The sequence below is a fragment of the Petromyzon marinus genome, chromosome 67, assembly GCF_048934315.1.
Source record: "Petromyzon marinus isolate PM22_M1 ecotype Great Lakes invasive population chromosome 67, UKy_Petmar_22M1.pri1.0, whole genome shotgun sequence".
In the NCBI taxonomy this organism is placed as follows: domain Eukaryota; kingdom Metazoa; phylum Chordata; class Hyperoartia; order Petromyzontiformes; family Petromyzontidae; genus Petromyzon; species Petromyzon marinus.
The window spans coordinates 4,685,658-4,701,144 of NC_133733.1; the positions used below are offsets into that span (position 1 = coordinate 4,685,658).

Genomic DNA, 15,487 nt, shown 5'->3' on the forward strand with positions numbered 1-15,487 from the left:
CTCAACACTGCACCATAGACTGAACACTGCACCATAGACTGAACACTGCACCATAGACTCAACACTGCACCATAGACTCAACACTGCACCATAGACTCAACACTGCACCATAGACTCAACACTGCCCATAGACTCAACACTGCACCATAGACTGAACACTGCACCCACCATAGACTCAACACTGCACCATACACTCAACACTGCCCCATAGACTCAACACTGCCCCATAGACTCAACACTGCACCATAGACTCAACACTGCACCATAGACTCAACACTGCCCTATAGACTAAACACTGCCCCATAGACTCAACACTGCACCATAGACTAAACACTGCACCATAGACTCAACACTGCACCATAGACTCAACACTGCACCATAGACTCAACACTGCAGCATAGACTCAACACTGCCCCATAGACTCAACACTGCCCCATAGACTCAACACTGGACCATAGACTCAACACTGCCCTATAGACTAAACACTGCCCCATAGACTCAACACTGCACCATAGACTCAACACTGCACCATAGACTCAACACTGCCCATAGACTCAACACTGCACCATAGACTGAACACTGCACCCACCATAGACTCAACACTGCACCATATACTCAACACTGCCCCATAGACTCAACACTGCACCATAGACTCAACGCTGCACCATAGACTCAACACTGCCCCATAGACTCAACACTGCACCATAGACTCAACACTGCACCATAGACTCAACACTGCCCTATAGACTAAACACTGCCCCATAGACTCAACACTGCACCATAGACTAAACACTGCACCATAGACTCAACACTGCACCATAGACTCAACACTGCACCATAGACTCAACACTGCAGCATAGACTCAACACTGCCCCATAGACTCAACACTGCACCATAGACTCAACACTGCCCCATAGACTCAACACTGCCCCATAGACTCAACACTGGACCATAGACTCAACACTGCCCTATAGACTAAACACTGCCCCATAGACTCAACACTGCACCATAGACTCAACACTGCACCATAGACTAAACACTGCCCCATAGACTCAACACTGCCCCATAGACTCAACACTGCCCCATAGACTCAACACTGCCCCATAGACTCAACACTGCCCCATAGACTCAACACTGCACCATAGACTCAACACTGCACCACAGACTCAACACTGCCCCATAGACTCAACACTGCACCACAGACTCAACACTGCACCACAGACTCAACACTGCACCACAGACTCAACACTACACCATAGACTCAACACTGCACCATAGACTCAACACTGCCCCATAGACTCAACACTGCCCTATAGACTCAACACTGCCCCATAGACTCAACACTGCCCCATAGACTCAACACTGCCCCATAGACTCAACACTGCACCATAGACTCAACACTGCCCCATAGACTCAACACAGCCCCATAGACTAAACACTGCCCCATAGACTCAACACTGCCCTATAGACTCAACACTGCCCCATAGACTAAACACTGCCCCATAGACTCAACACTGCCCTATAGACTCAACACTGCCCCATAGACTCAACACTGCACCATAGACTCAACACTGCCCCATAGACTCAACACTGCCCAAAAGACTCAACACTGCCCCATAGACTAAACACTGCCCCATAAACTCAAAACTGCCCCATAGACTCAACACTACACCATAGACTCAACACTGCCCCATAGACTCAACACTGCCCCATAGACTCAACACTGCCCCATAGACTCAACACTGCACCATAGACTCAACACTGCCCCATAGACTAAACACTGCCCCATAGACTCAACACTGGTAATTATTATTATTTTTTTTTTAACTATGACAATTGCTGCATATGCACCCAGCACTCCTCGCAGTCCTATGGCCTCCGACGGCAGCTCAGATCTCCATGCAGAGCTCTCCGTCTTCTGCCGCCGAGCACACGGCCCTCCTCCAGCACGGCGTGGGTCAGCCGCGCATGCCGGAACTCCGGCCCACCACACCCTGGCACCGACCAGAGCGCGGAAAATGCCCAGGCTGCTGGCCGGACATTTCCCCGCCACGACCACCTTCCTCGCCCTGTACACGGCGAGCTTGGCGTAGCCGAAGAGCACGTTGACCGGCCCCTGAAGATGTTGGAATCCGTCGCCCTTCGGGTGTCCAAAGGTGAGGACCGTCGGGGAGAAGTTGGAGGCTGAACCTTAGGAGGATGTTTCTCAGGACCTTGAACACAGCGAGTCCAGGCTCTTGCGCTCCACGTATCGGCGCGCCACCGTCTCCACTTTACCGCAGAACCGGCACTCCGGGGACGTGTCGGTGAAGCGCGCCGGGGAGGCGTCGGTGGTGACGGTGCCGTGGGCGATGCTCCGGCCGAGGTCGCCGATGCGGTCGTACGTCGGGCTGAAGTGGAGTTGCCTCCAGAGAGGCCTCTCCGGAGAGACGCAGGGCTGGGGCTTTCCTCCAGGCATGGTCCTTGTGGCTCCTCAGGGTGTCCTGTTGGTGAAACCGGACCACGTAGGAGTAGAGCACCTTCCTCTTTACGTTGGCGAAGGCCACCTCCGGCAGGTCTTTCAGCCGGCACAGGTCGTGATCTGCCTTCGTTTGTCCTCATTGGCGACGCAGCGGCACGACTGAGAGCTCCGGTGGAGGGGGACCGAGAGGGGCCTCGTCATCCCCGATGCCGATGGGGGTGGCGTTCTCCCCATCGCTGCCGCTGAGAAGGCCCCCTTGGCTTCGGCCAGGATCCGGGCAGCCACCCGGAGCGACTGCAGCCCTCCTGTCTTTGCGGCCATCTCGGCCGGTCCGAGCCACCGGCCCCGTGTTCCGGGCTCCACCAAATCTCCCATCCTGGTGAGACGCAGGTTGGCGAGGCGCCTCTCCATGCCAGGGGTGGTGGTGGTGGTGGTGGATGGCAGCTTTGTCTGCGGGTTCCTGAGGATCGGTTCGGGGACCAAATCCTCGGCCGATCGCGGCTGGTTCAGCCTCCTGATGGCGAGGGAGCTCCACGTCTGCAGGACGCTCCTGTAGAAAGGTGGCAGCTGTCCCAGTGGGAGGCCCTGCAGGCCCATGTAGAATAGTTGTTTGGAGCATTGCAGATCCCCCAGCTGTTTCAGGAAGAAGGAGGAGGTGACGCTCCAGGCCGGTGCAGGGGTCTCTCTCGTTTTCCCTCTCTCTGCCTCTCCCTCTCTCTCTCTCTCTCGGTCTCTCCCCTTCCTTCCCTCTCTCTTCCCTCCCTCTCTCTCTCTCTCGCCGGTGATGTGCGCGTCTTTTTCGAACGCTGGGGGGCCGAAAAAGTCCCCTTTACCAGCGTGGACGACACCCTCATGTTCACCTTCTCAAGTGCTCGCTCATCGCCGTGGCGTGCGCGATGACCACCCCCACCACCACGTGACTTCTCTTTTCTGTTGTGCGCGGCGCATTTAGCGCCACAGCGCGTGAATTTATAGTGATTGTTATTTGTTTTCTGGTGACTTTGTGTATTCCGTAACGGAATCGCCTTCAGTGCTGTTGCTGCTAGCGGCAATAAAAGTTGTTTAAAAAAGAGTCTCGCTCTCTCTCTCTCGATCTCCATCTCTCTCCCTCTCCCGCTCTCTCTCTCTCTCCCAGCCGCCGTTCAGCCAGACACGGTCCCCAGCGAGGCGTTATCAAAGAGCGGGCGCTGTAAGCACCGCAGCTACAACTAACAGACCCTAATAAATAATCAAAACGGCTCGTGTAACGAAGCCTCACTCACTCTCTCTCCACTCCCTCGCTCGCTCGCTCACACCCCTCCCCTCACCTCTCTCTCTCTCTCCTAACTCCCCTCTCATGCCTCATTCCTCACTCGCTCTTCAATCCTCTCCTGCTACTCTCTCTTCTTCCTTCCAATCTCTTCCCTTCTTAAGTCCCCTCTCATGCCTCCTGCATCCCTCACTCTCCCCCCTCACTCTTCAATCCTCTCCTGCTCCCCCCTCATCTCCCCCCCCCCCCCTCCATCACTCTCCATCTCTCTCCATCCCTCTCATAGCTCCCCTCTCGTCCTTCCTTCCTCCTCACCCTCTCCCCTCTTAACTCCCCCCTCATCCTCCCTCCCCTTCCTCACTCTCCTCCATCTCCATTCATCGCTCTCTCTCTCTCTCGTGCTCAATGTCTCTGTGACTCTCTCCCCGGACACGTTGGTCGGAGGCTTAGCTCGAGGGCTTGGAGATAGAGAGAGAGAGACAAAGCGATACACGTGTGTGAAGTCCTTTCGGCCAATGAGCGATGACATCACACGTGGCACGTCACAACGTCACGCGTCACAATGTCACGCAAGTCACAACGTCACACACCACATGTCACAAGTCACACGTCACGCGCCCCCTTCACTACTGATGACATCATCATCATCGTCACGTCACGTGTGACGTGACGATGATGGCCAGCGTCGCTTCCGAACAGAACACAGAGCTCAGGGGATGCCCGCCCTTACAGCTGACAAAAAAAAATAAAAATAAACTAAAACAAAAATACGCTCACGAGAACAAGCGCGAATTTTGGGGATGTGGTCAGGCATCCATCCACGCGCGCGCAAACATTTTATTCCATGTAAATTGCTTTGTTGCTTGTCTCGGGAAATGTATTTGTTTATTTTGCAAGGGATAGGGAGGGTGGGGAGGGTGGGGAGGGTGGGGAGGGAGGGGAGGGAGGGAGCGAGGTTTGGAGGGAGGGAGGGAGGGATTGTGGGCTTGGGGCTGGATGGGGTGGGGTGAAATTCCCTTCTTCTGAAGTTCATTCCTCATCGAGAAAGAGGGCAGACGCGGAGAGGCGGGCATCCTCTGATGTGACTCGCAGAGACAGCGCACGCGTGCGTGATGCCGCGTGCACCTCTGTTCAATCGCTCGCCTGTCCGTGTGCGAGCGAGCGAGCGCGTGCGTGAGCGTGTGTGAGCGTGTGTGAGCGTGTGTGAACGTGTGTGAGCGTGTGTGAGCGTGTGTGAACGTGTGTGAGCGTGTGTGAGCGTGTGTGAACGTGTGTGAGCGTGTGTGAACGTGTGTGAACGTGTGTGAGCGTGTGTGAGCGTGTGTGAACGTGTGTGAGCGTGTGTGAACGTGAGCGTGTGCGAGCGAGCGCGTGCGTGTGTGAGCGTGTGTGAGCGTGTGTGAACGTGTGTGAGCGTGTGTGAGCGTGTGTGAACGTGTGTGAACGTGTGCGTGCGTGAGCGTGCGTGAGCGTGCGTGAGCGTGTGTGAGCGTGTGTGAGCGTGTGTGAACGTGTGCGTGCGTGTGCGTGTGTGAGCGTGTGTGAGCGTGCGCGAGCGTGTGTGAACGTGTGTGAGCGTGTGTGAGCGTGTGTGAACGTGTGTGAACGTGTGTGAGCGTGTGTGAACGTGTGTGAACGTGTGTGAGCGTGTGTGAACGTGTGTGAGCGTGTGTGAGCGTGTGTGAACGTGTGTGAACGTGTGTGAACGTGTGCGTGTGTGAGCGTGTGTGAGCGTGTGTGAGCGTGTGTGAACGTGTGTGAGCGTGTGTGAGCGTGTGCGTGCGTGAGCGTGTGTGAGCGTGTGTGAGCGTGTGTGAACGTGTGTGAACGTGTGTGAACGTGAGCGTGCGTGAACGTGTGTGAGCGTGTGTGAGCGTGTGTGAGCGTGTGTGAACGTGTGCGAACGTGTGCGTGTGTGAGCGTGTGTGAACGTGTGTGAACGTGTGCGTGCGTGAGCACGTGTGTGAGCGTGTGTGAACGTGTGTGAGCGTGTGTGAACGTGTGTGAGCGTGTGCGTGCGTGAGCGTGTGTGAGCGTGTGTGAGCGTGTGCGTGAGCGTGCGTGAGCGTGTGTGAACTTGTGTGAACGTGTGTGAACGTGTGTGAACGTGTGCGTGCGTGAGCACGTGTGTGAGCGTGTGTGAACGTGTGTGAACGTGTGCGTGTGTGAACGTGTGTGAACGTGTGTGAACGTGTGCGTGCGTGAGCGTGTGTGAGCGTGTGTGAACGTGTGTGAGCGTGTGTGAACGTGAGCGTGTGTGAGCGTGTGTGAGCGTGTATGAGCGTGTGTGAACGTGTGCGTGCATGAGCGTGTGTGAGCGTGTGCGTGCGTGAGCGTGTGTAAACGTGTGTGAACGTGTGCGTGTGTGAACGTGTGTGAACGTGTGCGTGCGTGCGTGTGTGTGCGCGTGCGTGCGTGTGTGAGCACGCGCGTTGATACACGGGGTAACTGCAAGATCCGACGCCGCGTGTACGTCCGGCGCTCGTCCTCGAGCTCTGCATTGGCTTTCCGGCTGCCGAGCGAATACACGGCGGTGTTGCTGTGAGGTAGCGCTCATTACGCGCACACACACACACACGCGATGTGCCTTGTGTGTGTGTGTGTAATGAGTGGCGCCACGGTGGCTGCGAGATGTTGACTACCTCGCCTGGTACGCAGGGGGTCGTGGGTTCGATCCCGACCCTGACGACGCCTGCTACTGCTGTATAGTTGGAGCTTGCGGTGTCTCTCTCTCATCATCATCATCACCACGGTGGCTGGGAGATGTTAACTACCTCCCCTGGTACGCAGGGGGTCGTGGGTTCGATCCCGACCCTGACGACGCCTGCTGCTGCTGTATATTTGGAGCTTGCGGTGTCTCTCTCTCTGTCTCTCTCTCTCTCTCGCCGTGTTCGAGTGTATTTTTCCCTCCGGGTCCTCCGGTTTTTCCCTCCGCGTTTATAAATCAACGTCACGCGTTTAAGAGTAAGTCCACATGCTGAGCCACTTCGTTGAGCTATCAATTGAGGGCCAGGTCGCTTCTAAAAACAAAAGGACTATACAGCTCAGTGGGATGTACCTGGTTAAAATCTTATTTTTATATAACAGTTTTAGTGCCGGTCGCCAGTACTCAAGAAGGCCTACGCATGTGTAATCTAAAATATACACGCACACTCGTATCGAAGACAGTTAAAATAAGTCAATCGACCTTAACTTGCCACGAATGAACGACAGCACCGCCGATGCTGACGCGCTTCTGCGGCCGTCCGGAACGCTCTCCCTTCGTGAAGCCACTGGGATCTGTGGCACTTTTAAAACCATCGTCTAGATTGACAAAGCCGCTTCTTTAAAGCTGCGTTCAGTGTGTTGTTGTCCGTCCCGCGCACCGCCGATTAGTTACAGTTGGCTACGTACGGTGCGAAAGAGGTTCACCGCACATACGTGCACACATACAACACATACATACATACATGCATACGTACATGCGCGTGTCCGTGAGGAGCGGTGGCACAATGGTTAGTGGTGCTGCACTACTATCCACACCACAAAGATCCAAAAGACAAAGATCCCCCGTATAGCCTTAACAGGGCTGTAGGGGCAAGTGCTGTTAGCGAGCACCTATCAAGGCCGGAACGGTTCACGAGGGGGTGGGTGGCCAGCACCACGCCCGACCGCCTTTGTCTCCCCAGTGGCGATGTTTTCATCCACCGCACCAGGTACTCATTTGAGGCTGAGCCGACCTAGGGGAGGCCCGGGACCGGTTCAGATAATCGTCACTGGTGTTGGCCGTGAGCGGGAATCGAACCCCGGGTCGCCAGGTTCATAGCGCTGCGCGATAACCGCTACACTACCGCTCCCCACACACACACACACAACCACACACACACACACCACACTACACGCAGACACACCACACACACCACACACACACAACCACACGCGCCTTACCGTCGGTGGACGCCGGCGTGGTGCCGGTAGAGGCGCTTCCACTCGGCGCAGCACGTCAGGCACTCGCCCAGGCTGCGCTTGCCGGTCTCGGCGAAGCCCCCGTCCAAGATGCCCTCCAGGGAGATCTCCCGGCGGCAGACGCGGAGGACCTCCGTGCTCACCTTCGGTTTCCGGCAACAAAAGAGGAAAGGAAAATAAAAAAGAGGGACCCACCCCCCCTCTCCCTTCGCCGTGTCAACACTTTTAGAGAAGATTTTAGGAGTGGTGCCGGTGGGCGGTCGGCGGGGGGGGGTTTAACAAGGCGATGAGAAATGAAGGAAGCTTTTGTCTCCCCAGACGCCTTTGTCTCCCCAGTGTTGATGCTTACACTCCACACCGGGTACCCGATTTGAGGCTGAGTCGACCTAGGGGAGGCCCAGGTACCGGTTGAGATAATCGTCACCGGGTGTTAGCGCAGCGTGGCGCGAACCGCTACACTACCGCTCCTCGCACACGCTCACACTCTCACGCATACACACTCTCACGCACACGCTCACACTCTCACGCATACACACTCACACTCTCACGCACACGCTCACACTCTCACGCACACACTCACACTCTCACGCATACACACTCACACTCTCACGCACACACTCACACTCTCACGCATACACACTCTCACGCACACGCTCACACTCTCACGCATACACACTCTCACGCACACACTCACACTCTCACGCACACCCACACTCTCACGCACACACTCACACTCTCACACACATACAACAACAACCGTCATTCGCCACTAAGTGGCGGTGACGTCACCACGACGCTTGTGCCAGGCCATGTGCACCTTGAGGCCACGTGAAGTGTCGAACACCCGCTGGCAGGAGGTCACAGGGCAGACCCAGCAGGTGCCACGGGTCGACTGACTGAGACGACTGGCTGATGCACCACCTGTGCCCCCTACTGTGCCAACCTGCTGTGCTTTAGCCACCCGGCGCTCCGCTCGTTGTTGTGAGCGTCGCTCCTCCGCCCTCTGTTGTTGTTGGAGGGCGACTGCCTCCAACTGGCCAGTAGCGTCCTTCATGAGCCTCCTCCACAGAGGCCGATCTTGACACCGCTGGTACCAGTCATCGGCAAGTCCACTCAGCTCCACATCCTCCTGTACCACATCACTCCATCTCTTCTCTAGCCATGCCGCGCCCGTTTAGCCCCCTCGATCCGGCCGAACAAAAGCTGTTTAGGCATGCGGTGGCTGGGCATGCGGGCTACATGACCCAGCCAATGTAGCCTTGCCCGCCGGAGGAGCTCACCGATGGGACTTTGTCTAGATCTTTCAAGGATTTGTGAGCTCCTCACACAATCCAGCCTGGTTAAACCCAGGATGGATCGTAGGCTGGCTAGCCTAAATGTTTCTAACCAGCGAAGATGTTCCATTAAGGGTGGTCCACATTTCACAAGCGTAGAGAAGGAATGGAATGACTGTGACCGAGAAGACCTGAAGCTTCGTGCGGAGCAACAGACCAGGTAGCTTCCACATAGCGATTCGCAACCGATGAAAAGATATTGCCGCTCGACTGATCCGGAGTGAGACCTCTGCTGTCAAACCGGAGACGGTCATGAGCACACTGCCCAGGTAGGGGAAACTCTCCACTCTCTCCATAACTGCCCTATCACCATTGGGAGTTGTGGGGGTGGAGTGTCCGATGGTACAAAATACCCAGGCAGGTGCTTAGTTTTTGTGGGGCTGATGGTAAGGACCCACCTCTGCGTGGCAAGCTCCAGGTTCAGCAGCAGCATCTCCAACTCCTCCTCTCAGTGAGCAGTAATTACCAGATCATCGGCATACATAACGTGGTTGAGCAATAGGGAGCCATCCCTTGACAGCACCCAGGCATCGGTCAGCCTCCCACTGTATCTGTACCAGATGGAAATTCATCCGGTACAACTATTGAAGGCTTCACGAACTACGTGGTCGAAATAGATGTTAAATAATGTAGGAGCCAGAGGACATCCCTGTCGCACCCCAAGGTGAACAGGGAAAAGCTCCGACTCCCGGCCACGTAGTTTTACCCGGGCCCGCTCACCATCATGAAGGTCCTTAATGATCGTGAGCAGAGAGTCGGGGACTCCGAAAGCACGAAGAACGACCCAGAACCCAGGCCTACTGATGGTATCATAGGCCTTGACCAGGTCAATAAAGCAGAGATGTAGGTCTTGTTGGAATTCCCTACACCTCTGCTGTAGCAGACGGACAGAAAATATGGCATCTGTGCAGGACCGCCCTTTCGTGAAACCGCATTGGGGCTCTGCAAGCCTCTCCTCAGCGTGCCTGGCAAGGCGATGTTGAATAATCCTTGCCAGGATCTTTCCCGGCACACTGAGGAGTGAGATGCCCCTGTAGTTGTTACAGTCTGTGCGGTCCCCCTTCTTAAAGAGGGGGACCACCAGGGCATCCTTTCAACACCTGCGGAACCCATCAAGTGGCTTAGACTGTTGTTATGATGTCATGTAGGGCAATCTGTACACAAACGAAACACACACTCTCACACACACTCACACTCGCTCGTTAACTGGGCGATTTTTTATTTGAATATTTATAATTGTTCTAACGCTGCTGCTGCTGCTCAAATCGCACATCGGCCCCTGGGTCCCATTCACGGCGGCTATGATTACACTGCGCGTGTGTGTGTGTACACGCGTGTGTGTGTGTACACGCGTGTGTGTGTGTGTATACAGACGTGTGTGTGTGTACAGGCGTGTGTGTACACACACACGGAGCGATAGTGTAGCGGTTAGCGCGCTGCGCTATGAACCTGGCGACCCGGGTTCGATTCCCGCTCACGGCCAACACCAGTGACGATTATCTGAACCGGTCCCGGGCCTCCCCTAGGTCGACTCAGCCTCAAATGAGTACCTGGTGCGGTGTGTAAACATTGCCACTAGGGAGACAAAGGCGGTCGGGCGTGGTGCTGGCCACCCACCCCCTCGTGTACCGTTCCGGCCTTCATAGGTGCTCGCTAACAGCACTTGCCCCTACAGTCTGTTAAGGCTATATGGGGGATCTTTGTCTTTTATCTTTGTGTGTACATGTGGGTGTGTGCGTACAGGCGTGTGTGTATACGCGTGTGTGTGTACACGCTAACAGCACTTGTCCCTACAGTATGTTAAGGCTATACGGGGGATCTTTGTCTTTGTACACGATGGGGAGCGGTAGTGTAGCGGTTAGCGCGTTGCGCTATGAACCTGGCGTCCATGGTTCGATTCCCGCTCACGGCCAACACCAGCGACAATTTATCTGAACCGGTCCTGGGCCTCCCCTAGGTCGACTCAGCCTCAAATGAATACCCGGTGCGCGGTGTGTGTAGTAAACATCCCCACTGGGAAGACAAAGGCGGCCAGGGATTGGTGCTGGCCTTCATAGGTGCTGCTCGCTAACGGCGCTTGCCCCGACAGTCTGTTCAGGCTGTACGGGGGACCTTTGTCTTTGTGTACACTTGCCTGCGCGTGCGTGCATGTGTGGCTGAGCGGTAGTGCAGCGGTTAGCTTGTTGACACCGCTCACCACATGAAGCTATGTAACATGCAAGTCTGTATTATATAGAATCAAGGCCGTAATTATAATATATATTGGGTGGGACACATCCCCCCCAATATTCAAATATGCTTAAAATGTCCACCCCCCCCCCCCCCCCCAATATATTGCTATTAAAAAAAACCATTTGCTAAACCTTGGCTACAATATCTGGACTTGTCATCATATAAATCAATGACATAGATTTATTTTTATATGATTGTGGTTATGGTTGTACTTTATAAATCCCTAATCTCTGCCATTACATACAATGAAACAAGAAAAGGTATGAAAGAAAAAAAAACAGAGCAATGTAATACAACAATGCACTATTGGACATTATTGTTAAAAAATAAATTAAAAGTCCATCCTATGTGTTAGTGATTTTTTTATATATTTTAGGCAGGAAATTCGTTTTCAAATTTATATATATTTTTTTTCTACGGGGGGACCCCCAGACCCCCTGGAAGATTTGGTCCCCCCAATGTTGGCTCCATGGCTAAGGCCTTGGTGTATACACACACGCACACACACCTAACGATATTATATAGAGAGAGTGGCTCCCCGACTTTTATTCATCCGTATCACGGCCAGAGGTTATCTCCCGCCGTGTCCAGCCACGGCGGCTACGAGAGCGGAGGGAGGCAGGGCAGGCAGGCTGGGTGGGTGGGTATGTGGGTGCGTTGATGTGCAGACGGGTGGGTGGAAAGGTGGGTGGGTCGGTGTATAGATGGGTGGGTATGTGGGTGGGTTGATGAGTAGATGGGTGTGTAGGTGACCTCCTGCCAGCGGGCGTTCGACACTTCACGTGGCCTCAAGTTGCGCATGGCCTGGCACAAGCGTCGTGGTCACCGCCACTTAGTGGCGAATGGCGGTTGTTGTTGTTGTTGTTGCTGTTGTTGTGTAGGTTGGTGGGTTGATGAGTAGTAGATGGGTGTGTAGGTTGGTGGGTCGGTGTGACGACGTTGACGATGGTGGCGGTGGGCAAGGGGACGGGTGTGGAGGAGGTGGAGGAGTGGTTGAGGAGTGGTGGGAGTGTTGGGGGTGGTGGAGGAGTGGTGGTGGAGGAGTGGTGGTTGGGGAGTGGTGGTGGGGGTGGTGGTGAGCCTTGTCCGTGTCCCGCTTGCGAGTTCCATCGCGGGGCTCAGCTCCCTCTGTGCGAGCTGTAAGCCGGCGAGGGATCAGCGCGCCCCTCGTCATAATTACATCCGCACGTCTACACCCACCCCCCCACAACCACCCCCCCCCCACAACCACGATCACCCCCCCCCACCACCACTCACAACCACCACCACCACCACCACACCCACCCCCCCACCACCACCACCACCACCTCCGCTTAAGCCTCATTTCACAGGCCGCCAGGTTTGCAGCGGCTGAAGAAAAAAAAAATCCACCGAGCATCAGAGAACGACAGCGGAAAAACAAACAACAACAACAAATAAATAAAAACGCGACTCCGAGGCCAGATCTACAGGCGACGGATGACAGGAAATTAACAATATTAATATTTAATAACGATCGTATCGCTTCATCGAACGATGATAGAACATCACCAAAGACGCAGATCCACACCCCCCCGTGTAGCCTCTAACAGACTGCAGGGGCAAGTGCTGTAAGTAGCAGCAGCAGCTATGAACACACAAAGACAAAGATCCCCCGTGTAGCCTCTAACAGACTGTAGGGGCAAGTGCTGTGAGTAGCAGCAGCTATGAACACACATAGATAAAGATCCCCCGTGTAGCCTCTAACAGACTGTAGGGGCAAGTGCTGTGAGTAGCAGCAGCTATGAACACACATAGATAAAGATCCCCCGTGTAGCCTCTAACAGACTGTAGGGGCAAGTGCTGTGAGTAGCAGCAGCAGCTATGAACACACAAAGACAAAGATGCCCCGTGTAGCCTCTAACAGACTGTAGGGGCAAGTTCTGTGAGTAGCAGCAGCAGCTATGAACACACAAAGACAAAGATCCCCCGTGTAGCCTCTAACAGACTGTAGGGGCAAGTGCTGTGAGTAGCAGCAGCTATGAACACACAAAGACAAAGATCCCCCGTGTAGCCTCTAACAGACTGTAGGGGCAAGTGCTGTGAGTAGCAGCAGCTATGAACACACAAAGACAAAGATCCCCCGTGTAGCCTCTAACAGACTGTAGGGTCAAGTGCTGTGAGTAGCGAGTAGCAGCAGCAATTGTGAAGGTAGATACAAAGATCCCCCGTGTAGCCTCGAACAGACTGTAGGTGCAAGTGCTGTGAGTAGCGAGCAGCTATGAACACACAAAGACAAAGATCCCCCGTGTAGCCTGTAACAGACTGTTGGGGCAAGTGCTGTTAGCGAGCACCTATTAAGGCTACCGGCACTGTGGCACACGAGGGGGCGGGTGGCGATGTTTACTACACACCGCACCAGGTACTCATTTGAGGCTGAGTCGACCTAGGGAAGCTCCGCATACACACGACACATACGACATACATGTGCGTCGTGTGTGTGGGGCGAGGGCGAGGGACCGCCTGCCTGTCCATTGCAATCAAGAGCGATCTCGGTACAGAGATTCTAACAAAAAATAACGATTTAAAAAAAAATTAAAAACTACGTTTAATTTTAGGGGCCGCCCATAAATGACGTCACGCACCTAGGTGGGGGGGGGTCAGACATTTGTGACGAGGGGGGGGGGAAATGTGACGTCACATCAAAATGCGCAACTTTAAATAGATATGGACAACACGTTCTACTTAATTAAATAGACTTTTTGAATAAATGTTTTCTCCTACAACATCAGACTGCAGCGCCACATTAAATACGCACTACAATAACAATAGTTTAAAGAGATTTGAAGCGTGTTTTATTTTGGGGGGGGGGGGGGGGGCAGATCATTGTGACGTCATGTCTGACTTTTTGCGACGCCGTGTGACGATGGGGGACGGGCGGGGGGGAGGGTCAAAAATCGTCCAAAATCGCGTGACGTCATTTAGGGACGGCCCCTTAGCGGGTGAAGGGCCACTGCCGATCCGCTTGCCGAGGCTTTTGTTGCATCACAAACGATACTGGCTGGACGAAGTGACTGCATCACCGTTGTCATCACGTGGACATTTTTACATCAGTATCCAAATACTCTGAGCGTTGTCGATTGCGAATGTGGCAGTGGGGGAGTGGGGGTGAATCGGAGTATCACCGGAGAAATCATCCACGCGATCATGGAAAGAGAGAAAGAGAGAGACACGCAAACTTCAAATATACAGCAGCAGCAGGCGTCGTCAGGGGTCAGGATCGAACCCACGACCACCTGTATACCAGGCGAGGGAGTTAACATCTCCCAGCCACCGTGATGATGATGGCTGGGTGAATGGGTGAGTGGGTGGTTGAGTGGGTGGGTGAGTCGGTGGGTGAGTGGGTGGGTGGTTGAGTGGGTGGTTGAGTGGGTGGGTGAGTGGGTGGGTGAGTGGGTGGTTGGGTGGGTGGGTGGTTGGGTGGGTGAGTGGGTGGTTGAGTGGGTGGATGAGTGGTTGAGTGGGTGGATGAGTGGTTGGGTGGGTGAGTCGGTGGGTGAGTGGGTGGTTGAGTGGGTGGGTGAGTGGGTGGTTGAGTGGGTGGGTGGGTGGTTGGGTGGGTGAGTGGGTGGTTGGGTGGGTGAGTCGGTGGGTGAGTGGGTGGTTGAGTGGGTGAGTGGGTAGTTGAGTGGGTGGGTGAGTCGGTGGGTGAGTGGGTGGATGAGTGGGTGGTTGAGTGGGTGGGTGAGTCGGTGGGTGAGTGGGTGGTTGAGTGGGTGGTTGAGTGGGTGGGTGGTTGGGTGGGTGAGTGGGTGATTGAGTGGGTGGTTGAGTGGGTGGGTCAGTGGGTGGGTAGGTGAGTGGGTGGGTGAGTGGGTGGTTGAGTGGGTGGGTGGGTGAGTGGGTGGTTGAGTGGGTGGGTGGATGAGTGGGTGGATGAGTGGGTGGTTGAGTGAGTGGTTGGGTGAATGCGTGGGTGGTTGAGTGGGTGGTTGAGTGGGTGTGTGGTTGAGTGGTTGGGTGAGTGGGTGAGTGGATGAGTGGGCGAGCTGTGAGGAGGTAAGGCCCACTGAGCTATGGAGTTATTTTTTCAGAAGTAACCTTGCCACAAATGATATCTCAACGAAGCGGATCGTCATCGCGTGGAAATTCACAGCAGGTGTATTCTTGGTTCTTTCGGTAAAGTCACGTAGACGTAAAATAAAAATAATAAAATAATAAAGATTTCAAATAATAAAAGCCAAAAACCCACGACGTTTCGATCACAGCACAAGCGGTCTTCATCAGGCGGAGAGAAACGTTTTATTT

At 54.5% G+C, this 15,487-nt stretch overlaps 1 protein-coding gene across 1 annotated transcript in view; it reads right to left on the bottom strand.

The window, feature by feature from the left end:
• LOC142906582 (dynein axonemal heavy chain 2-like) overlaps window positions 1–15,487 on the bottom strand; it is a 397,319-nt gene that overhangs the window by 166,984 nt on the left and 214,848 nt on the right. The window contains exon 10 of the mRNA XM_076054728.1: window positions 7,638–7,798. Within this exon, the coding sequence (XP_075910843.1) occupies window positions 7,638–7,798 (161 nt within the window). The remainder of the gene's footprint in view (window positions 1–7,637; window positions 7,799–15,487) is intronic.